This window comes from Bos indicus x Bos taurus, chromosome 16, assembly GCF_003369695.1.
Source record: "Bos indicus x Bos taurus breed Angus x Brahman F1 hybrid chromosome 16, Bos_hybrid_MaternalHap_v2.0, whole genome shotgun sequence".
Taxonomy (NCBI): domain Eukaryota; kingdom Metazoa; phylum Chordata; class Mammalia; order Artiodactyla; family Bovidae; genus Bos; species Bos indicus x Bos taurus.
Window position 1 is genome coordinate 22,767,731 of NC_040091.1, and position 24,056 is coordinate 22,791,786.

At 43.2% G+C, this 24,056-nt stretch overlaps 1 protein-coding gene across 1 annotated transcript; it reads right to left on the bottom strand.

The window, feature by feature from the left end:
• Positions 1-2,622: 2,622 nt before the first annotated feature.
• Positions 2,623-16,250, bottom strand: SLC30A10 (solute carrier family 30 member 10). The gene is made up of 4 exons (XM_027564462.1): positions 15,337-16,250; positions 14,681-14,758; positions 6,229-6,468; positions 2,623-3,862 (listed from the first exon to the last, which is right to left on the bottom strand). The coding sequence occupies exons 1-4, from the start codon at positions 15,977-15,979 to the stop codon at positions 3,363-3,365; spliced, it is 1,461 nt and encodes a 486-aa protein (XP_027420263.1). The 5' UTR covers positions 15,980-16,250; the 3' UTR covers positions 2,623-3,362.
• Positions 16,251-24,056: the final 7,806 nt, after the last annotated feature.

The window sequence follows — 24,056 nt, forward strand, 5'->3', positions numbered from 1 at the left end:
GCCAAATACGAGAAAAAAATCAACCTCTATTTTCAAAAACAGAGTTGAAATTTGGGAAATAAAAGCAGACATGGTATTTCCTATAACTGGTGCTGAAATAATGTGGAAAGGACTCTTTCCATAGAAATAGGAGGAAATGGTTAAGTGTTGCCTCGTGTCCCCAGGTTAGTGGGCCTGATGGCTGGTTCTGATCTGACACCCAAAGGTTTCCTTAGATGCTTAAAAAGTTATTTTCAGTTCCTAGGGACAAAGAGGGAATTTTTCTGGAACTAACCTAAACAAACAGCAATGCTAAACTGGGTAGCAGGACTTTTCTAATCTCAGAAAAAAACAGTGTTGTTTAAATCCACTGTTCATCAGGCACCATGGCCAATATGCAAAGGGAAAAAGAAAACTCTTGCATTGCATTGGGAGAATTTAAATTAAAAGGGAGAGTAAAACCCAAAGTGAAAATACCATAGAGCAAGCATCAGATGCCTGAGGCGGCAAATGCTAACACTTAACCCAATACAAAAATATTGCACTTAATTAGCTTGTTTGGACATTATTAAACACACCAAGCCAAACTATATTCCCTAATTTGGTATGTTCATAAGTGTCCATCAAGATAATTTCCTGAGGTTAGATTTAATTATGTTGGAATTAAGAGCCTTTTCCTTTGCAGACAAATACTTTAGAGATTAATTAAAGAATATTATTTGGATGTAAATGAATATGCATTCCTTTATCCAGCTGCACAAAAACGATAAAATGATATTTTCCTCTTTTTCATGAAGGCAGAAGGATACAAAATCAAATTAGACCTTCAAATCTGGAAGTGAAAGACAGATTTCTTCTTTGACTCCAATCAATATATTTCAACCAACATTTACACAAGAGAATTTGATCCGCATATTACTGTGGTGAGTTTCACAGACAGAGAATCCTCGTTTTGTGTGAGGACATGCCATACTTTCAACATTAAAAATAAAAATGTCTTATATTTCTCTCGTTTTAGCTTTAAGTCTATATATGCTACGTGCATGTGTACATGCTGTGTCACTTCAATCGTGTCCAACTCATTGCAACCCTATCAACTGCAGCCTGCCAGGCTGCTCCATATAATACCATTAAGTATATATGCTTAATAAACTTCTGGGATAAAAACATATTTAGGCATTTTTATATGCATTTTTATATTTATGTAATTCATGACCAATTTAAACTCAGATAATGAATTTAACAGGAATAAAAAATTTCCTATGCTACTGACCACAGTTGCTTCTTTACTTCAGCTTTAGAATTTAAAACACAGCTTTTTAATGGTGTTTGTGCTGAAAAATGTGGGGGCCTTTTCTGGTCCCAACCCATAACTTCTTACGAGAACTGTGCAGATTCCAGACCATGCAGACTCAATGCTTACAGTCTAAGGGATGATCTTTCTCAGTCAATTTTGCAACCCTAGAATCAAAGATTCTAGTTGTCTAGTAAGGCACCTCCCATTTGCTTATACCTATTTTGAGACTGTTCTGATTAAAACATTGCTGCCTAAACAATTTGTTAAACACGTGACAGATGTTTCTCCAATACTAATATAGGTTCATTTTGCAAGCAAATCAGATTGTAATAAATGTATCTGAAGCTTGGTAATATGGGTCAGAGAAAGTAAGATGTAACCTCCTTGAAACACATTAAAGGCAGCAATTTAAGAAATGCTTGTTTCTCCCTTGGACATATACTTCTTAATAAAATTATTAGTTGAAAACTATAATAAATATCTTTAAATATATCTAAGTAAAGGAAAGTCAATCTAGCTTATTTGGGGGAGTGAGAATGCATACTCAATGTCATATATTCTTCTATCCTGAGAAAGCTCATTTTCTCCTGGTAAATGCTACATAGATCAATGTGATCATATAAAAGAAAACACAAGGGAAATTTGGGTAAATAAGCAAATCATTAACAAGCAATAAATGATATCAGTCCCAACTGGACTGACTCTAAAAGACAGTATTTAAGTACTGTGTCATACTTAAAGAAGTAGAGATATTCCCATACTTCCAAGTGAAAAACACAAGCATCTTGTATTCTTAAACATTTGAAGCAACCTATAGTTGTAGTTTATTTTCTTGGGCTCCAAAATCACTGCAGGTGGTGGATAAAATTAAAAGATACTTGATCCTTGGAAGAAAAGCTATGACACACCTGGACAGCATATTAAAAGGCAGAGATATTACTGTGCCGACAAAGGTCCATCTAGTCAAAGCTATGGTTTTTCCAGTAGTCATGTATGGATGTGAGAGTTGGACCATGAAGAAAGTTGAGTGCCAAATAACTGATGCTTTTGAACTGTGGTGTTGGAGAAGACTCTTGAGAGTCCTTTGGACTGCAAGGAGATCAAACCAGTCAATCCTAAAAGAAATCAGTCCCGAATATTCATTGGAAGGACTGATGTGAAGCTGAAGCTCCAATACTTTGGCCACCTGATGCAAAGAACTGACTCATTGGAAAAGACCTTGATGTTGGGAAAGATTGAAGGCAGGAAGATTAGGGGATGACAGAGGATGAGACGGTTGGATGGCATCACTGACTCGATGGACATAAGTTTGAGCAGGCTCCGGGAGTTGGTGATGGACAGGGAGGCCTGGCGTGCTGCAGTCCATGGGGTCACAAAGAGTCGGACACAACTGAGAGACTTAACTCAACTGAACTGAATAGTTGTAGTTCACAGCAGAAAGTCTTTTTCTCACCACTTCCTGAAATGAAGAAATCATCAAAATGCATTTTCTTCCTGCCTTTCCACATCCTCAGTAAACTCAACATCCTCTAATGTTCTGAGAATATTTTCTATCTTACCAGGTATTCATTTTACATTCATTAAAAAATGAGTCAAAGAAAAAAAAACTTCTGCCATGATAAGATTACCTAACTTTTCTCTTTTATGGTCACCCAGTGGAATGGAAAAGAATATAGCTGTTATGGTTCTTGAGTTTTTTTGACATACTTGGCTATGAGCTCACCTGAGAGTCAGCTAGAAGTTCTAGTCAATTTAAAACAAAAAGCTACTTTGAATCCTGCGTCCACGATCAGAGTCCCAGCTTTCAATGTCCCTGATGTGTACACTAGCGCATTTGCTTCGGAAAATAAATGTTCAAACAAAACTGTTGAAGAGCAGCATGAAACACCCAGGATAATGTAAAGGAGTTCTCAGTCACATAACAATTAACAGACCAGTTCAACTAGCATCTCAAACCACCAGCTGCTTACGGAACACAGAGCGTGCTCACTGGTCACTGCCTATAGCCCACAAAGTTCTTCCCACAAGCCAAGCGAGTGGTTCCAAAGTGCCTCGTCGATATAGTCTTACTGATGTGGGCACCAGATTAAAAATGTGTGCTGTTGACATAACGTGAGTCCTCCTGAGGTTTGCCAAGAGCTTGTCCGTGGTCAGTCAGACAACCTTCCAAAGATACTTCAATAGCCACTTCGGTGGTCTGTCGTCTACGGAGGACATCACTCTGGGACATGTCTAGAGGGGGACAGCCATTGTGCTCCGCACAGCCATTGACATGGGCCAGTGGCAGGGCCCCAGGGGGACAGCACAGCTGCTTGGCACAGCTCTTGGCGATGCAAGGGGAGCTGCAGAGCAGCTGCAAGTCCTTCTGCTCCAGGGGCTCCTTCAGGTCTGCCTTCTCAAACTGGATGGTCACACTGTGAATTCCGGCGTTGTGGAAGATTTCTCGAATTTTTCTGTTGGCATCCTGATCTCCCCCATCCTGCTGACACTTGATGTGCAGAGTGGCAATGATCTTCCCACTTATAAGCTCCCAGATGTGGACTTCATGGAGACTGCTAATTCCAGGCACAGCAGAGAGCTTACTCACTAGAATAAGGAAGAGAAAACAATAGCCAAGGTGAGGGCTGTAATTGGAACATGGAACCACCGTGGGACAGGTAGGGTCCCTGTATGCCTTCTCACCAGAATGATGTCATTATTAAGAATAAAGAAAGGAAAACAGCTGTACCTATACGAGCACATTTTCCCATAATCTTCTTCTTCCTCTCTGAGTTCCTCTAACATACAGGGTTAGCCCATAAAAGGCAATTGAAGAAAATAAGATTCACAACAGCCCTCCCAAAATGCCCAGGTTGTTGAGTGTACAAGGCATTAAGTGCTCTGATGGATTGGCATAGGAATATAAAATAGGATGCCTTTTTTTAAAGGGGATTTGGCAATATAGAACAAAAACTTTTAGCAGCAATTCTAATACTAGGAAATTAACCAAAAGGAAACAACCAAATATTTACATATGAGAATGCTTTGGGCAATACTTTTTGTGTTAATGAAAAAAAAATGGAAACAGCAAGGAAACAGTCAATTACGTGACAGGTGATGACATAGCTGTGAAAAAGCAAACTGCATATTTAAGGCTATGAGGAAAGGTATATAAGGTATTTTTAAATGAAAAAGCCAATAGCTGGACTGTATATGTGGCATGATCTTTTCCCCTTTTTTTAATTAAACGGTGTATATACACACACAAAAATTCTTAGGCAGATAAAGTCTTGTTTCAGTGAATGACTGACACAAAAATACTGAGTGTTAATTTCTGGGTGGTAGGATTATGAGAGATTTCTGTTTCCTTATTTAGGCTCTTCTATATTTTTCATACTTTCTAGCATTTATAAACATGGTATTGAACAGTGAATCCAAGCAACCTATAGCCAGATAATCTGAATTCCAGTTTAGTCATTTACTACCTGCAGGACCTGCATGACCTTACCCAGTCCCTCTGTGCCTCAGTTTCCCTACCTGGAAATTAAGATAATCACAGTACCTCATAGGATTATTTTAAGATTAATATGAGTTAATACAAGCAAAGCATCTGGACAATATTACCTAGCATGTAATCAGTGCCATTAAAGTGTTGCTATTGTTATTACAATCTAATTTTAATATTAATATCTGCTTTATATATATACATATGTATGTGTATGTGTGTGAAAGTCACTCAGTCATGTCCAACTCTTTGCAACCCCATAGACTATGTGGTCCATGGAACTCTGCAGGCCAGAATACTAGAGTGGGTAGCCTTTCCCTTCTCCAGGGATATATACATATATATATAACTTTGTTAAAAGGCAATAAAAGGATATATATCACAAATTGCCATTGGGTTGGCCAAAAGTTCATTCAGGTTTTTCCAAGATGTTATGGAAGAACCCCAAAGAACTTTTTGGTCAACCCAGTATGTGTTTATTTTGCTCTCTCCATGAGGAAACAAGCCCCTGGAGAGAGCCTCCTTCACCTCTGTCCTCCCCAGCCTGCAGCACTGCACAAAGATTAGGTATGCAGAACAGTCACACTGTAAATCACGCCTCTGGAGGGAAAGCCTAGCCACGGCAATACAGTGTATTAAGACCCATCAAATCTAACTTCAGCTAGCTGTCATGAAATAAGGTCTTCCAATTTTCAGCCACATAGTGGGCCTGGGCTTTAGTTCATGTTCATGGTCTCACCAATGAAGTAATGATAGAAAAATAGCAAAGATTCATTTAAAAAAGTGTTTTCCTATAAAAAACATTCTTTCCATTTAAAAACACTAGAACTAAAGCTGTAAATTCAGTTTCTCACCAATATCTGGACAGCTCCCATTTAGACATTCTAGAAGGTCCCTAAAAATGTTATTCTCAGATGCACATAAACTGCAGTGAGAGCTTGCCCTTCTGTTTGAGCAGAGCAAAGAAACAGATTTCACTACTGAATGAGTGGATTGAAACATGGTCCATTTGCCTGTGTTTTAAGACACACGGTGACTTGCATGCCCACAAAAATCAATTAACTAGAAAGCAGGATCTAGAATATGAAGGAATGACTCATATTTTCAGAATAGGGGGAATACAAATCAAGTCCTGGGCAGAGTGGCCTTATCTGAGTTAGAATAAATCCTTGACATGAAGTCAATAAATATCCCAGGAATATTAATAGGGACTGCCCAAGGAACACATTCTCAAAAACTCGCGGTAAAGTCAGAGAATGACGGGCTAAAAAGGACCTCTGGTTCTCGGAGCTGCGAGTCATCTTAGTAGCTGTAGTCGTCTACGAAACATAGAAGGATGTCTCAATTGCTTGGTGATTTAAAGTATTTCAAGATACATAAATCAAACACTGCTCTGAAATAATGCTGGCGCTTTGGCCTGAAGAACATTCAGTGGGCAGCGGTTTGAGATCTGAATGGCATGACTTACTCAGCTCTTCCATGTTGACACCTTTGGGGACCATCTGCAGCAGAATGGCAGCAGTCTCCTTGATGAGTGGGAAGGCAGATGATAAAATGATGATGACCATGACGACAGTCAGGCTGGGGTCAATGTAGCACTGCCAGTTACACGGGTCCTCGCGTTTCAGGGGAAGCACATAGAATATGATGGCCGTGATCACCACCACCACTGACCCCAGGGCATCCCCCATCACATGCAAAAGTACCCCTGTGGGGAAGAAAGAAAGACCAATCAAGCCCAGATCCAGGTCTGGGAGCCGCATGACACTCAGTGACTTGGCTTCCCAGCTCCATGAATACCTGTTGCTACTTTTTTTCTGTTCTGTTAGAACAGCAGGCTGGATTAGAAAGCAAAAACAATGACCATTGCATCACAGAAAAACAAAACCCCAGACCACCATCCCATGACCCAGAGAACCCGGAATAGCCTAAGAAGATTCTGAGCTGCAAACGCCTGCAGGAAGATGGACTGGGCTAGTTCAAACTGCCACATTCCCTTCCCGAAATATATTTGCCTACTTTTGACTTAGCCTGTGGTTACTTAAACTGCATTTGGTGTAAGAGATCCTCCGGAATGTTCCCACTAAAGAACTCTTTGTCTCAATAAAATAACATTTAAATTCTACAGATAATAGCAAAAATTGGGGTTGCCTTTACTTAAGGGAACCACTTTGAAAAGCTTTAATTATGATATAGAAAACATGTCATCCCAGCAAAGAAGATCTAAATGTCCAGTCATTTGTTGGACATAGACTAAATAAACTGTGCTTAGTCATTCAGTCCTATCTGACTCTTTGCGATCCCATGAACTATAGCCTGCCAGGCACCTCTGTCCATGGGAATTCTCCAGACAAGAATACCAGAGTAGGTTGCCATACTCTCCTCCAGAGGATCTTCCCAACCCAGGGATCGAGCCCAGGTCTCCCACATTGCAGGTGGATTCTTTACTGTCTGAGCCATCGAGGAAGCCCAGACTAAATTGGGATTTAGTGAATTAGGTGAAGATTTGTCAGAAGGATTATACAGTATAAACATAACATTTTTTGTTTTTGTGTCTTTTTTTTAACTTTCTGTACATCAGAATCTCTCTCTTCAAAGTATGGTTCGCAGCTTCAGTATCACCTAGAAGCTCGTGAGACATACAGAATCTCAGGCCCCACTTCCAATCTTTTGAGTCCAATTCTGCATTTTAATAAGATTCCCCAGGTGATTCAAATGCAGATAAAAATTTCAAAGCGCTTCTCTAGAAGAAAGCATATGAACTAAGAAAGATCTGCTCTGTCTCTCCAGGTATCCCAGATTCACTCAATAGAATTAATAATGATCTAAAATACTAACAAACTCACTCATGGCTGCGACTGAATCGTTCCACTTAGAAGAGGCTAACTCTTCCTCTTGGCAACTTCTGAGTAGCATCATGGTGTCAAATGGCATTTTGAAAACATACCAAATGTAAATTGTGGCAACTTCCCCCAACCAAAGAAGCACAAGAATAAAAGGAAGCTCCACATCTCCTCCAGGCTGAGTATCTACTAGTGGCAATAGGATCCTGATTCAATAAATACATTAAACAGTCCGATTTTTAAATTCTGTGCCCACTCTGTCCACCCCACCCCCACAGAAGTGTCTTACTTCCCAGTCCTTGTCCTCAGCCACCAAGACAATCTCAAAATGTTCCCAAGAGTTGGTCTCGAGAAGAAACTGAAGATCAAAGCTTTAACCTTCCCCAGGGCAGTACCAAACACTACCATAAAAATATGAAGACCAATTATTGCCTTTATGCACTCAACATCATTTTCACTGCCTGAGACTGTCCTTCTCTTTTTCACTCTTCATTTAGACTATAAGTAACATAAGGGTGAGGGTTGTACCCTAAATTTCCTTTGTTTATTTAGCACTGGAAGTATACCATCTAGACACTTAAAAAGTATTTTCTGGTTGATTAGTCAGAACTCCCACAATACAAAGTAACTTCTGCCTCTTAGTAAGAATAACTGTAATGACAGCTAAGATATATGCACCAGACATTGTTGTATGTTACATGTATTGATATTTATACAATGAGTGCTTTTGAGGACTCTCTGAAGTGGTTAGTCTCTCCGTTTTACAAATGAGGAAACTGAAGCACAGAGTAGCTAAGTGACTTATCCAAGATCACACAGCTAAAACATGTTTGAGTGGGGAAATAAGTCTGCATAGTCTGACTAGAGAACCATTACATATCCTGCCCCATCTAAGTCCCAAATTCCAGTTTCAGGTTCTCCTTCTGAGAAGTCCCACTACTAGCTCCTAAAAAAATGTTCAAACTTATTTTTCACATAATCCACAGTAAGGACCCTATTTTGCATCCTAGCCCAGGCATAAACGTACAGTGAAAGAAATATTTCTGGAAAAACCAAAAACCTGTCCTTATACAGGATTCATTACTATTTTTCTATTTCATTCAATTCTAGTTTATTTTCTAAATGATGATCATACTCTACTAAATTGATTTTATGACCCAAACTATCATGACCTGTTTGAAAAACTGCTTACAGCATCATGTCACTAAATTCCTGAGACTGGTCACTGCGGTGTGTTTTCTGGCCTCCCACGCAGAAATGGTCTTTATCTTCTGGGGACCACAGTCCACTGGCAGGATTCTGAGATAAGTAGGTCAGTAACTTCTAGAGGGAAGACTATTCCCTGTGATGGGAAATCTCAGGAAAGGGGTCTCAAGAGACGGTTCTCAAGCTTCAGGAAAGGGTTCTCAAGCCTCCAGAGAGGAGGCAGACTTCAAAAGGCAATGATGTCCCAGGCAGGGAAACAGCCGGAATGTGTTCCAAGCACAGAACTGGAACGAGGCTGCAGATGAAGACTTGTGAGGCAACGTGAGAGACAGACCTGACGGTCTCTCTCTCTATGACTCACGGACCTTGTGAACATCAACCTCTTACAGCAGCAAGATTCTCACTGGTGAACTGGGGATGGTAATAACGTCAGCCTCACTTCCCAAAGAGGCTAGCTCTGAAGAGGCCGTGAAACAACATCCGGAAACCCACTGAGAAGTAAGCGCACTGAACTGATGGGGAGGCAACTGGTTAAGGGAATCCTCCGTGCTGTTCCGACCAGCATGTATCTCTCGCAATAACACAGCGATGTTCACACTGCTATTATCTCCCTTACATAGATAAGGAAACTGAAACTCAAAGAGGATACTTTGCTTGCCCAAGGTCACCCAGCTAGTTAAAGGCAGAGACAGAACTCAAACCAGACCTCCCTGCTAAGCACATTCCTCACCCGCTCTACGAGTGACCTGGGCCCTGAAACCTGGGACCCTTTGTTGCAGTGCTTGCAACTGGACAAAGGCCTCCTCCAGCAACAAAATACAAAGAAACTATAAGGGACTAAAAATAGCTGGGTGTATGGGCAGTTGGGGCATATTATGAACAGTAAGGATTCCCTGGTGGCTCAGACGGTAAAGCGTCTGCCTGCAATGTGGGAGACCCGGGTCCGATCCCTGGGTCCGGAAGATCCCCTGGAGAAGGAAATGGCAACCTACTCCAGTACTCTTGCCTAGAAAATTCCATGGATGGAGGAGCCTGGTGGGCTACACTCCATGGGGTCTCAAAGAGTCAGACACGACTGAGCGACTTCACTCACTCAAGATACAAAAAGACCAAAAAGCCCAACTTCCACTTTTGAAGAGCCTGGAGCAAAAGCAGGGGACTGAGAATGCCCTCCACGCACACGTCACTACCAAAGGGGTGGGCAAACCACCTAAGTAAGCCAATTCTCCAACCCAATCCCGGCTGACCCCCACCTTCACCCCATATAGGGAAACAGCTAAACTGTTACTTGTTCTCACTCACCCGCAACCCCAAAAACTCAGGAGGGGTGGGTTCGATTCCTGGGTCCAGAAGATCCCCTGGAGGAGGAAATGGCAACCCACTCCAGTATTGTCGCCTGGAAAATTCCATGGACAGAGGGGCCTGGCAGACTATAGCTGTGGGGTCGCAAGAGTCAGACATGACTGAGCAACTAAACAACAGTAGATTATCGGAGTGCCTGCAGTTGCTGAGCACCCTTGACTTTCTTGTCTGGCCTCTAGTCAATTTTTATTGATTAAGGAGGCCAAGAACCCCAGTCGGTAACAGTGGGGAAGTCAGGGAGACTGTTAAAGGGTAAGGGTGAGGCAGTAAATGAGTGAACAGAAGGACAGAAATGTCTAGAAAGGAGCATTGGCACTAGAACAGCAAGTCCTTGAATGTCTGCAGTGTCAGGGCCTCATTCTGGATGCAATGAAGGTTTCAGAGCAGATTCTGCTGAGACCTCATTTGTGATTCAGAAAGATAGATCAGGCAGTAAGTACTGTCTGAGAGGCAAAGATTGCCACCTGGAGACACCCAGTCACCTGATTAGTCACAGTGCTCACAGGTAGCTCTGCAAAAGCGAGGACCCTTAGCCCTGGCTTGCTGTCTTAAGATAAAAACAAAACCAAAACACTGGCATATAGCCTGGAAACTTGATATAAGTTAATGTGTGTCCCAGCATGTATCAGTGGTACTGAATTTATTGAATAACTGGAAATATAGTACCTTAGCACTGGGCATTATCAAGTGCTGAGGAAGGATGGGAGATCTTTCTTAATGGGTTAAAAAAAAAAACCCACAAGAATTAAAAAGAAACACCTCCTCAAGAGAGAGGGGATATATGTATACATAACAGCTGTTTCACGTTGTACAGCAGAAGTCAACACAACATTGTAAAGCAATTATACTCCAATTAAAAAGAAAATAAAAGAAATACTTCATCCCAGGAGATTTCTTTTCAAAAGATGTCAAGATTGTTATTCACGCATTTATATTTATACTGAAATAAAAAGGGTTAATTGTCTTTCTGATACCCTGTTGCAGTTTTTCTTAATGGATCATGTTTGAGCCTAATAAATAAAATCAACCACAACAAAGGGCACTTGTTTCTCTGATGAGAATTTTAAAGAAATGTGCTTCTGCTGTGCTTTGCAGCAGAAGATGGGGTGTGTTTTTTAGAAGGCATTTTTTATTCCATGGAAATAAGAAAATCAAGAAACAGCTTTTGCCATACTATTCTTAGAAATCAAAACCAGAAAGTTACCTAAATGTCCATTAACCAAGAATGGATAACTACAAGGTGGAATATTCACACAGTGGAACATTATAATGAAAATGAATGATCTAGGACAACCTTCAACAATATGGATGAATCTCCTCAATGTAATGTTGAGTAGAAGAAGCTGGGCAAAAATTGTACCAACTATAAGATTCCATTCATATAAAGTACAAACGCAAGTACAATGAATCCATGCTGTTACAAGTCAGAATAGTGGTGACCTGGGAGGGTGGCTAGTGACTAGACAGGAGCATGCGGGGCGGGTGGAGGGGGGGAGCCCTGGGGTGATGGTATCTTCTATTTCTTGATCTGGGTGTTGTACATGGAAGTGTTCAGTTCACTAAAATCCACTGATTGCATATTTATGATATATGTACTTCTGAGTATGTATATTATACTTGAGTAAAATTTTTAAGTTAAAAAAAGAGAAATGGTTTTTGTTCACAAGACTTCACATCAGCTGTTTGTTCCCCTGAGTGTCTGGGAAGGACAGTCTTGCTTTCTAAAGCAGTAACTAAAATGTCAGAAATGTAACCATTCAGTGGACTGTGGACACTGGAGAAGCCAGCCATCCTGATGGAGTCCAGAGGCAGTGCAAGATGACAGAAAGAGCCAGAAACGGAAGCCCAAGATCCCAGCCCTGCCTCCACTGTTAGCTGGGGTGACTTAAGAAGTCACCAGAATCTCTGGTCCCTTTTGCTCATCTGTAAAGTGAAGGCCTTGGAGTCTAATTTCCCCAAGGCCTTTCCAGCTGTAACATGCTGTGGTCTTTCCCTGAATGAGGACACAGGATTCAAGGTAAGGCCAGCTTGCCCCTTGGCCTGAAATACAGACAGGCTCCTGTTAACACAGCCAGGCACTGAGCTCACCTGTCCCTGAAGCAGCTTAGGTTGGAACCCAGCAATTCCACTCACCACCTGAAGCACAATAGAATCCCGCTCTTCAGGTTGTTCTGAATGCTAAGTGACCTATTCATGAATGGTGCCTAAGAGCAAGTGTGCCCTCCATAAAAATGTTAGCTCCCAGATGTCTCAGACCTCCCAGACCCCCTTAAACAACAACCCCATGAAATGGGTACTACTGCTATCCTCATTTTAAAGATGAGGGGTTGGGAGGCTGAGACAGGTTCAAAAGTTGCCTGAAGTCATCTGGTTCTTAAGTGGCAGAGCCCAGACCCAAACCCAGGCAGCTTGAGCCCAACCCCAATCTTTTTGCCTCTGAATTCTTTACCTCTATGGGAGCTACCAGTGCATTTTGTCAGCCCCTGTGGACCGCAGGGCTCAGCTAGGTACGGCAAGGCACTTCACCACTGATGTTTTTCTACCCAGGAGTTCCAATAGCTGTGGAGCGAAAATGAGCAGGATCATCCAGTTTTCCCTTACGTATGTTTCCCAAACGAGGTCACAATATCTACTGGGACCTACTCTTCATTCTTTGCTCCTTTCCACCTACCTGTTCTCTTTCTCAGTAACATAAGATGAGGATGAATAACCAACAAGCTCACATATGTGGCATCTTAAAAAAGTTAAAAAACAAGCTCACAGATACAGAGAACAGATTGGTGGTTGACAGAGGTGGTGGCAGGGAGCGGCGGGTGCAAAATGGGTAGATGGAGTCAAAAGGTACAAGCTTATTATAAGATAAATAAGCCCTAGAGATGCAATGTACATCACGGTGATTATAATTCATAATACTGTAACCCATATTTGACAGTTGCTAAGAGAGTATATCTTAAAATTTCTCATCAAGAGAAAATAAAAACTTACTATGTATGACAATGGACATTAAGCATGCACTGCTATTAATCTGTTAATATTTATACAGTGGTGATCACTTCACAATATTATACAAAGATCGAATCATTATATTATATACCTGAAACTAATGTTATATGCCAACTATATCTCAATTAAAAAAGAATAAAAACAGAATGTGCTTTGAAATGGTAAAATGCTATGATGGTGAACTCCATTTTTAAAATTCACTAAATTATATATATATATATATATATATATAAACTGAACCTTAAAAAAAAGGATAAATTAAAGGATTATGAGTTTTCATCATAGATTCTCTTTTCAAAAAGTGTCACCACCACACTTTTTAGAAATTCCCCTATTGCAGTTAACTTTTTTTAAACAAATTCATTTAGAAATGTTTAGGAGCTCATGTGTTGCTGTTGTTCTTTTTTGCTTTTCTCTCTGGATTCATTCTGGATATCACTTTATAAAACAGATGTGAGATTCTCAGAACTGAAGATATCTTCTGTATTACTTGTTTTTCTTTGTAATATTTACCTCTAAGCCCCACTTCCACCTTCCTCAAATCAATTAAAGATAAAGGGCTGCATAATCTTTGTTCTGGCTTTCCTGGTAACTCACTATAAAGAAACTGCCTGTAATGCAGGAGACTCAGGTTTGATCCCTGGGTTGGGAAGATCTCCTGGAGAAGGGGATGGCAACCCACTCCAGTGTTCTTGCCTGGAGAATCCCATGGACAGAGGAGCCCGGTGGGCTACAATCCATGAGTTGCCAAGAGTCGAACACAATTGATTGACTAACACTTTCTCTTTCACTCTTTGCTGAAATTCTCCATCAGTTTGGGGATTGACCCTTCCTGAATCTCTCTGAAGAAAAACCTGTACTCAAGAAGTTGGAGAGGGGAGATATAGTATACCATGTTAGTGTCCAGTGAGAAAACTTTTGAAATCTCAGTGCTGACCTTCACCCTGAGTCTGACCTTGAGCTCACAGTAGGAGAGATGCTAGTGATGTGCCTTCCTTCTGTCTCCCCGAACCCCCACTTTGGACATGGAGGTGGAGATTCAAGTGAACCAACAGACAGACCCATCACAGGAGCATATTTCTGGCCAAAATAAGTGAAGCAATGAGGGTCACTGAGCAAGTTCACTTGGGGCATGACCTCGGATAGATCCCACCTACTCTCTTCCAAGCTTTATCAAAATGATACTCAATTCAAACAGGCTGCGCTTTATGTTCACAATATCCATGGGTGGGCAAAATGGAGCAGTAGCAAGCCAGAGATCTGGGGGGCCCTGGAGCAGGCAGCATGAGCATGAGCCTAAGTAGAACAAGGATAAATCATTAGCAACTCTGTCTCCCGAGAATCGAGAATCGATGCCACCATTAGGCAAGAGACTAAGGTCATAGTCTCTACATGTAACCGGCCAACTTTCTAACACACCTATGAAAAGGCAAACAAATGAAGAGTTCAGCGCAGTCCATATGTAACACTTAAAAGGATTTCAACTTAACCCCAAGTCAATCCTACCTCTGATATTCAGGGCTTCGGACTTTTTCTCCTTTTTCATCGTCTCTTCTGGCTCATTCTGGGTGTTCAGGGAATCACCTGCATTCAAAGAAGAAACCTCGTGTTGTGTATAAGTTCTACAAGCAAAAAGAACCAATGGACTCAAAACACAGTTTTGTTATTTTCAAATCCTACTACCTTCCCAGATTCCCGCCTCTCCAAACACGCAGTCCAATTTTGGCCTTGAAATGAGCCTTGTGATTTAAAAAAAAGGGGGAGCGGACATGGGAACCCACCCTCATCCCCCCCAAACCTTTAACTCGCAAGAAGACTGAAGGATGCGCAAAGCGGGAGAGGGCAAACAAGGTGCAGATAGCTACAATGGAGGGGGAGGGGTGCTATCTGTTGCCCAATATTAATAACTGATCTCCAAGGAAATCAATACTCTTATACAAGGAGACTCCTATACAAGAGGGAGGGGGAAAGAGGGGCCCAAGGATCCAGGAGGAAAAAGAGAAATTGTAGGAATATGTTCAGTTAGCGGCAGAGACCTAAAGCCGGCCTGCAGTGGAAATCGATTACTTTTAAGCAGGCAGGTATAAAAGAGGGCGAGGAGGAAGGGACCGCGCGGGAGGAGGGAAGGGCAACGCGGGCCAGAGGATGCAACCGAAAGGCACCTGCTACGTTTGAGAACACGGTGGCCCCCTTCTCATCCTTCCTGTCCACCGAGGACGCGCGGAGGGTCACGGCCGAGTCGCGGCCGGGGGCGGGCAGGGCGCCGGCGTGCCAGCCACATTCGGCGCTTTGGGGATCCCCGAAAGCGCCGCGGCTGCCGACCCCGGCCGCGGGCTGCGGATGCTGCTGCTGCTGCAGTCGGCGGCGGCGGCCACAGCAGGCGAACCAGGCGGCGCAGTCCTGGAAGATGAGCAGCCCCACCACGTTGACCGCCAGCCCCAGGGCGCCCACGATGAGCACCAGTTCGGGGTCATCAATGCGCTCCGGCCGGGCCAAGCGCAGCACGGCCTCCACGAAGATGGTGAAGCAAAGCGCGGTGAGGAAGACTGCGTTGCTGAGCGCGCCCACCACCTCGGCGCGGGCGTAGCCGTAGGTGGCGCCCAGCCCCCCGCGGGGGCGCCGGGCGATGTAGCCGGCGCTCAGCCCCACGCACAGCGAGATCAGGTCCGAGAGCATGTTGAAGGAGTCAGACAGAAGCGCGATGGAGTTGCCCAGGTAGCCTGACACCAGCTCCGCCACGAAGAAGGCGACGGTGAGCACGAGCATGAAGAGCAGGCGGCACGTCTTGCCGGAGTAGCGGCCCATCCCGGCCCGGCCGGACGCCCCGCGCCGCCTCCGCCGCCACAGGTGGGGCGCGACGTCCTGCACTCCGCGGTGCCCCGGTCCCCGCCTCCCGGGCCGCCCTGCCGGCGGCTCCCGGGGCTTCTTATAAGGCGGAGGCGGAGGCCGGCGGTCCCAGTCCTCGCACGTCCAGAGTCTAAAGGAGGGGCCGGGCGGGACCTTCCGCCGCCTCCCCGGCCGCTGCCCCTCCCTCGCTGCTCGGCCTCACTTGGCACGTGGCCACCGGCCAGTGTCTGTGCTCCTAAGAACGGAAGTGGGCAGAGAGGGGGGCTGCCCAAAAGAGGGGGCGTGCCTGCACGGCAATCGTCACAGACACCCCCTAAGCAGCGGTGGGGTTCACCCGACGACCCGCTTCTGAAGCCCCTCGGGTCACCCGGGCCGTGACTGTTGACTCAGGGATAAGGACCTTGACTGCTGTGGGGTGTGTTCGCAGTGGTGGACGTGAGCACCTTCGCATACGTGCCCAGACACCAATTCATTCCCCACTAACCCGGGAGCACTGACCTGTTCCCCACTGCCCTTCCCGTGCTTCCTGCCTTGCATTTCTGAAGTCTGAGCTGACTCGGGGCTCCCACTCCACTACCACCGTAGTAGAGCTATTTTATTCCACTCTTCTTGTTCACAGCCTTCTTAAAGGGCACGTTGTCGCTTCTGTCACCCCTTCATGGCCCAGCATCTTCCTTTGAGGATCTTGGCTCACAAGGCGGCCTTCCGGAGATAAGCCGTAGGCAGCCCTGGGGGAGAGGGCAGATTGGACTGTGCGTCCCGCCTCCCACCCAGCGCTCAGAAAGGCAGTTTCTTTGCAGTAGGTGCAGGTCCCTGGGCCACCAAAGAAGCCAGGGTCGGCCCCCTCTGTGTACTTGTCTCGTTCTCAGTTGAAGAGAGTATCTCTTCACCCCGGTGGGTCCCTCCCAACATGACCTGATACTCAAGAGTTCAGTGACTGACCTACATGAAGACATCCCAAATAGAGATCTTCTGTTGAGAACAGGCTGTAGTCCAAGTGAAGAAGCCCAGAAGAGGGTTTCTCAGGGAGAAACCAAGGATAGGCGTCCTGGAAAAAGGGTGTTTGCTCCTAGTCAGTTCAGGGAGTGGGGTGAGGGGAACCCTTGCAGGTTTCCTTTATTGGTTTGTTTCAGTGTTATACTTTTGTCTCATTCTGAAAAAGATCTGAGGGTGAAGTCAGATGATCGCTCTTCTCCCTCCCCCATTACCCAACTCCTGAACTTTAACCATTGATAAACACACACACAAACACACACACACACACACACACATGCGCACACACACATCTGGTTTGGGCTTGGAAATGAATAAAAATGTCTCACTCCAAAAAAGCCACAGAATCCATTCACGGAACATTCTAATCCTAATTCCCATTGTCTTAGCCTTGTAAATCATGATCTTGTCTTTTAATGGTCCCTGAGGGGCCTTAAAATGCATGCAAAAACCTCCTGAATCTGAGCATTCCACCTAATATCAGGTGAGCCTTGAAATTCTAAATTCGGGGAGACTATTATGCATTCCTTTCCCACTTCCAGGAAAATATCAGTACACTGAGAACTGAGGAAATTGATCTTTCAAAGTCTTCTCTAAAAATTAATATTAAAATGATCAAGAACGTAAAAGCAGTAAGGAGATACAGGCCAATGAAAGTTTTGAAGCTGAGTGGCCTCACACAAGTTCTTTAATTGTCCAGGCCAGTTTTAACTACTGTAAAGAGGGAATAATAACAGTGTATTCTCACAGGGTTATGAGGATTGAATGGGTTAGTAGGCATAAAGTGACTATAACAGTGATATTGTAACAGATTATAATAGCAAGCAGTCAATAAATGTTAGCTGCTGATTAAAAAAATTTAAAAAAGCAGACAGGAAGAAATAGAAGGTATGGAGTGAGGAAAAAGAAACTAGGCAAGAGGAGGGAAGAGTGAAGTAATCCAGAGGGCCACACTCAGTTCAGTTTCGTTTGGTTGCTCAGTCCTCTCTGACTCTTTGCGACCCCATGGACTGCAGTACACCAGGCTTCCCTGTCCATCACCAACTCCCAGAGCTTGCTCAAACGCCTGTCCATCAAGTCGGTGATGCCATCCAACCATCTTATCCTATGTTGTCCCCTTCTCCTCCTGCCTTCAATCTTGCCCAGCATCAGGGTCATTTCCAATGAGTCAGTTCTTCGCATCAGGTGGCCAAAGTATTGGCATTTCAGCTTCACCATCAATCCTTCCAATGAATGCTCAGGACTGATTTCTCTTAAGACTGACTGGTTTGATCTCCTTGCTGTCCAACGGACTCTCAAAAGTCTTGTCCAACAACACAATTCAAAAGCATTAGTTCTTCGGTGCTCAGCTTTCTTTATAGTCCAACTGTCACATCCATACATGACTACTGGAAAAATCATAGCTTTGACTAGACAGACCTTTGTCAGCAAAGTAATGTCTCTGCTTTTTAATATGCTTTTTAATCTAGGTGTATCATAGCTTTCCTTCCAAGCAAGCAAGTTTTTCTTCTATCTTTTAATTTCATGGCTGCAGTCACCATTTGCAGTGATCTTGGAGCCCCCCAAAATAAAGCCTGTCACTGTTTCCATTGTTTCACCATATTTCCACATATTCCCCGTGAAGTGATGGAACCTGATACCATGATCTTAGTTTTTTGAATGTTGAGTTTTAAGCCAACTTTTTCACTCTCTTCTTTCACTTTCATCAAGAGGCTTTTAAGGTCTTCTTTGCTTTCTGCCATAAGGGTCATGTCATTTGCACATCTGAGGTTATTGATATTTTTCCCAACAATCTTGATTCCAGCTTGTGTTTCATCCAGCCCGCATTTCCCATGACGTATTCTCCAAGCCAAGCTTCAGCAATACATGAACCATGAACTTCCAGATGTTCAAGCTGGTTTTAGAAAAGGCAGAGGAATCAGAGATCAAATTGCCAACATCTGCTGGATCATGGAAAAAGCAAGAGAGTTCCAGAAAAATATCTATTTCTGCTTTATTGACTATGCCAAAGCCTTTGACTGTGTGGATCACAATAAACTGTGGAAAATTCTGAAAGAGATGGGAATACCAGACCACCTGACCTGCCTCTTGAGAAACCTATATGCAGGTCAGGAAGCAACAGTTAGAACTGGACATGGAAGAACAGACTGATTCCAAATAGGAAAAGGAGTATGTCAAGGCTGTATATTGTCACCCTGCTTATTTAATTTATATGCAGAATACATCATAAGAAATTCTGGGCTGGAAGAAGCACAATCTGGAATCAAGATTGCTGGGAGAAATATCAATAACCTCAGATAGGCAGATGACACCACCCTTATGGCAGAAAGTGAAGAGGAACTCAAAAGCCTCTTGATGAAAGTGAAAGAGGAGAGTGAAAAAGTTGGCTTAAAGTTCAGAATTCAGAAAACTAAGATCATAGCATCTGGTCCCATCATTTCATGGCAAATAGATGGGGAAACAGTGGAAACAGTGTCAGACTTTATTTTTCAGGGCTCCAAAATCACTGCAGATGGTGACTGCAGCCATGAAATTAAAAGACGCTTACTCCTTGAAGGAAAGTTATGACCAACCTAGATAGCATATTCAAAAGCAGAGACATTACTTTGCCAACAAAGGTTCGTCTAGTCAAGGCTATGGTTTTTCCTGTGGTAATGTATGGATGTGAGAGGTGGACTGTGAAGAAAGCTGAGCGCCGAAGAATTGATGCTTTTGAACTGTGGTGTTGGAGAAGACTCTTGAGAGTCCCTTGGACTGCAAGGAGATCCAACCAGTCCATTCTAAAGGAGATCAGTCCTGGGTGTTCTTTGGAAGTAATGATGCTAAAGCTGAAACTCCAATACTTTGGACTCCAATGGGTCAACTCTCCTCATGCGAAGAGTTGACCCATTGGAAAAGACTCTGATGCTGGGAGGGAATGGGGTCAGGAGGAAAAGGGGACGACAGAGGATGAGATGGCTGGATGGCATCACTGACTCGATGGACATGAGTTTGTGTGAACTCCGGGAGTTGGTGATGGACAGGGAGGCCTGGTGTGCTGCAGTTCATGGGGTTGCAAAGAGTCGGACATGACTGAGTGACTGAACTGAACTGAACTCTGCATATAAGTTAAATAAGCAGGGTGACAATATACAGCCTTGATGTACTCCTTTCCCGATTTGGAACCAGTCTGTTGTTCCATGTCCAGTTCTAACTGCTGCTTCTTGACCTGAGTACAGATTTCTCAGGAGGCAGGTCAGGTGGTCTGGTATTCTCATCTCTTTAAGAACTTTCCACAGTTTGTTGTGATCCACATAGTCAAAGGCTTTGGCATAGTCAATAAAGCAGAAATAGATGTTTCTCTGGAACTCTCTTGCCTTTTAAATGATCCAGTGGATGTTGGCAATTTGATCTCTTATTCCTCTGCCTTTCCTAAATCTAGCTTGAACATCTGGAAGTTCATAGTTCACATACTATTGAAGCCTGGCTTGGAGAATTTTGAGCATATTCTCACATGAGAATATGAGCATATGAGAATTGAGAGTATATTTGCATAGGTATTGGTAATACAGCACATGTAACAGAATTACTAACTGAGGCAGACTCTAATTTGAGAAGAGTGATGCCCAAGTAGTGCAGACTATGAGTCCCCTGAGACATGTAATCTATGAGAGCAAGCCAAGCAGTCACCACAAAAGAAAGAGGCCTTTTGGAGATAACTTGACATTGCTAACACAGACCTCGCTGACTGCACTTCTCTGCCATTCACAACTACAAGAAAAACCTTAGAGCAGCAGGACTATCTCACTTGTGCCTGTTGCCCAGTCATTCCCCTAACCGAAGGCAGATAAGAAGAATTATGTCATTGCCCCAGAGGGCAATCGATGGAACCTGAAAGCCAGCGACCAAGTAAGCATAGGTTGGAGCTGTAGTGCCCTGCCCAGGGCCTAGTTCCTGACTTGAAGAAAGGCTAAAGGCTAAGGGTATCAACCAAAAGCATTTAGGAAAATGTTTTGACTAAATAACCATAACTACATATATATACACATATGTATTTGTATATATACACATATAGTTGTGTGTACATGTATATAGTTGTGTTGTTGTTTAGTCACTAAGTCATGTACAACTCCTTGCAACCCCATGGACTGCAGCACTCCAGGATTCCCTGTCCTTCACTAGCTCCTGGAGTTTGCTCAAACTCACTTCCATTGAGTCAGTGATGCTATTCAACCATTTCATAGTTGTCTGCATGTATACATATGTAAGAGGCTTCCCAGGTGAAGCTAATGGTAAAGAACCTGCCTGCCAATGCAGGAGATGCCAGAGATGTAGGTTCAATCCGTGGGTCAGGAAGGTCGCCTGGAAGAAGGCACCAATTCACTCCAGTATTCTTGCCTGGAGAATTCCATGGACAGAGGAGCTTGGCGGGCTACAGTCCATGGGTCACAAAGAGTCAGACATGACTGAAGTGACTTAGCATGCATGCACTCACGCATACATATACTAGTTGGTGTCTGTGTATATATACAAAAACATCTATATGTATATAGGTTATATATAATCTAAGTTAATTGCCAAAAATTCAGACTGTATCTTACAGTTATTATAAATTATGAGGTTTCAGTAGTTTTGTTCATTGAGTTCTGATTCTCTGCCCAACCCTGTGCTGAGCACTTTATAGTCATTATCTCACTTCATCTTTGGAGAAGGAAATGACAACCCACTCCGGTACTCTTGCCTGGAAAATCCCATGGATGGAGAAGCCTGTAGGCTACAGTCTATGGTAGGCTACAGTCTGTGGAGTCGCAAAGAGTCAGACACAACTGAATGACTTCACTTTCACTTCTTCACTTCATTTTCATAAGAGCCCCATAAAATAAGTACAGGCAGACTTCAGAGATACTGCAGATTTGGTTCCAGACCACCTCAATGAAGTGAATATCACATAAAGTGAATCACAGGAGCTTCGGGTTTCCCAGTGCATTTAAAAGTTATGTTTAAACTGTACTGTGGTCTGTAAAGTTTGCAATAGCATTATGTCTAAAAAAAATGTACATACAATGTACATACTTGATTAAAAATACTTTATTGCTTAAAAAATTATAATCATCACCTGAGCCTTTACTGAGTCATGGTCGTAACGTAAAGATCATTGATCACAGATCACCAAAACAAATACAATAGTTATGAAAAAATTTGAAACACCTTGAGACTTTCCATAATGTGACACAAAGACAAAAAGTGAGCAAATGCCCTTGGAAAAATGGCACCAATAGACTTCCTTTAATGCAGGGTCGCCACAAACCTTTGATTTGTAAAATACACAGTATCTGTCTTCCAAGCACAATTAATCGAAGCACAATAAAATAAGGAATATTTTATGCAAATACATGTCTGCATTTACTTTGTAAGTCAGGAACATAAAGCCCTAAAGATTTTAAGATTTTTGTAACATCTTATGGTAAAACACAATAATTTATTAGCCAACCCAATAAATCGCCTAAAATCACACAATCTGTAAATGATAAAACAGAAATACTATCTAGGCATCAAACTCTTCAGTGTACTTTTACACTTTGCCCCCACATTATACTAATTTGATCATTCTTAACACTTCTTTTGTTCTAAACAAATGAAAGAACTTTTTTTAAAGTTCATCATCTACGGGTACAGGACTTGATGTGCTCAGATCAGATCAGTCACTCAGTTGTGTCCGACTCTTTGCGACCCCATGAACCCCAGCACCCCAGGCCTCCCTGTCCATCACCAACTCCCGGAGTTCACTCAGACTCATGTCCATCGAGTCAGTGATACCATCCAGCCATCTCATCCTCTGTAGTCCCCTTCTCCTCTTGCCCCCAATCCCTCCCAACATCAGAGTCTTTTCCAATGAGTCAACTCTTCACATGAGGTGGCCAAAGTACTGGAGTTTCAGCTTTAGCATCATTCCTTCCAAAGAAATCCCAGGGCTGATATCCTTCAGAATGGACTGGTTGGATCTCCTTGCAGTCCAAGGGACTCTCAAGAGTCTTCTCCAACACCACAGTTCAAAAGCATCAATTCTTCAGCGCTCAGCCTTCTTCACAGCCCAACTCTCACATCCATACATTACCACAGGAAAAACCATAGCCTTGACTAGACGAACCTTTGTTGGCAAAGTAATGTCTCTGCTTTTGAATATGCTATCTAGGTTGGTCATAACTTTCCTTCCAAGGAGTAAGCGTCTTTTAATTTCATGGCTGCAGTCACCATCTGCAGTGATTTTGGAGCCCTGAAAAATAAAGTCTGACACTGTTTCCACTGTTTCCCCATCTATTTCCCATGAAGTGATGGGACCGGATGCCATGATCTTCGTTTTCTGAATGTTGAGCTTTAAGCCAACTTTTTCACTTGATGTGCTACAATTCATAAAGTCTGATTATGACACCCGAAATTCTTTTACATTGGTGCCGGGAGCCAGCGTGAAGAACTCTGCCCGTGGCAAAGGTCATGAGGAAGGAGGCTTGGCATACGCAAAACTGGGATCGAGCCTCAGGAGTCCCCCCTGGAAATTCTCGAGCATCTACCCCCAAAACCAGAGTCTGCCTACTTTACTGCTTTGTGCTCTCACCTATACCTCTGACTTTATGGGGGGCTGTCCCCTACCACCTCTCTCGGAGGAGTTAACTTAGAGCTCCAGTTAATAAAGTTCCTGGGCGTGACAAGAGTGTTTTAGTTCACAAACTCCTTTGGAAGTTCTCTAGCCTGCCTGAACAGGTTCTTCCGGCCACATGTGATTGTTCACAGCCTCCCAACCATGAGAGGCATGAGATGTTCTAAACTTTCTAAATACAGATTCCTTTGAGCAGTTAGAAGATTATTAGTATAGTATAGTGGGTTGATTAGAAATTATATTGGTGAAGGGTTTTCATTTATTGGGCCAATGTTCGCCGCTAAGTTTCCATATCCCTTACCTACTGTGTTCCTGGGAGTGTATTGATTAATATAGTTGGTGTATATATAACATATTAATATATGTTGGTGAATGTAAGTAGTAGCTTTAATGTTTGTAACCTTGGAC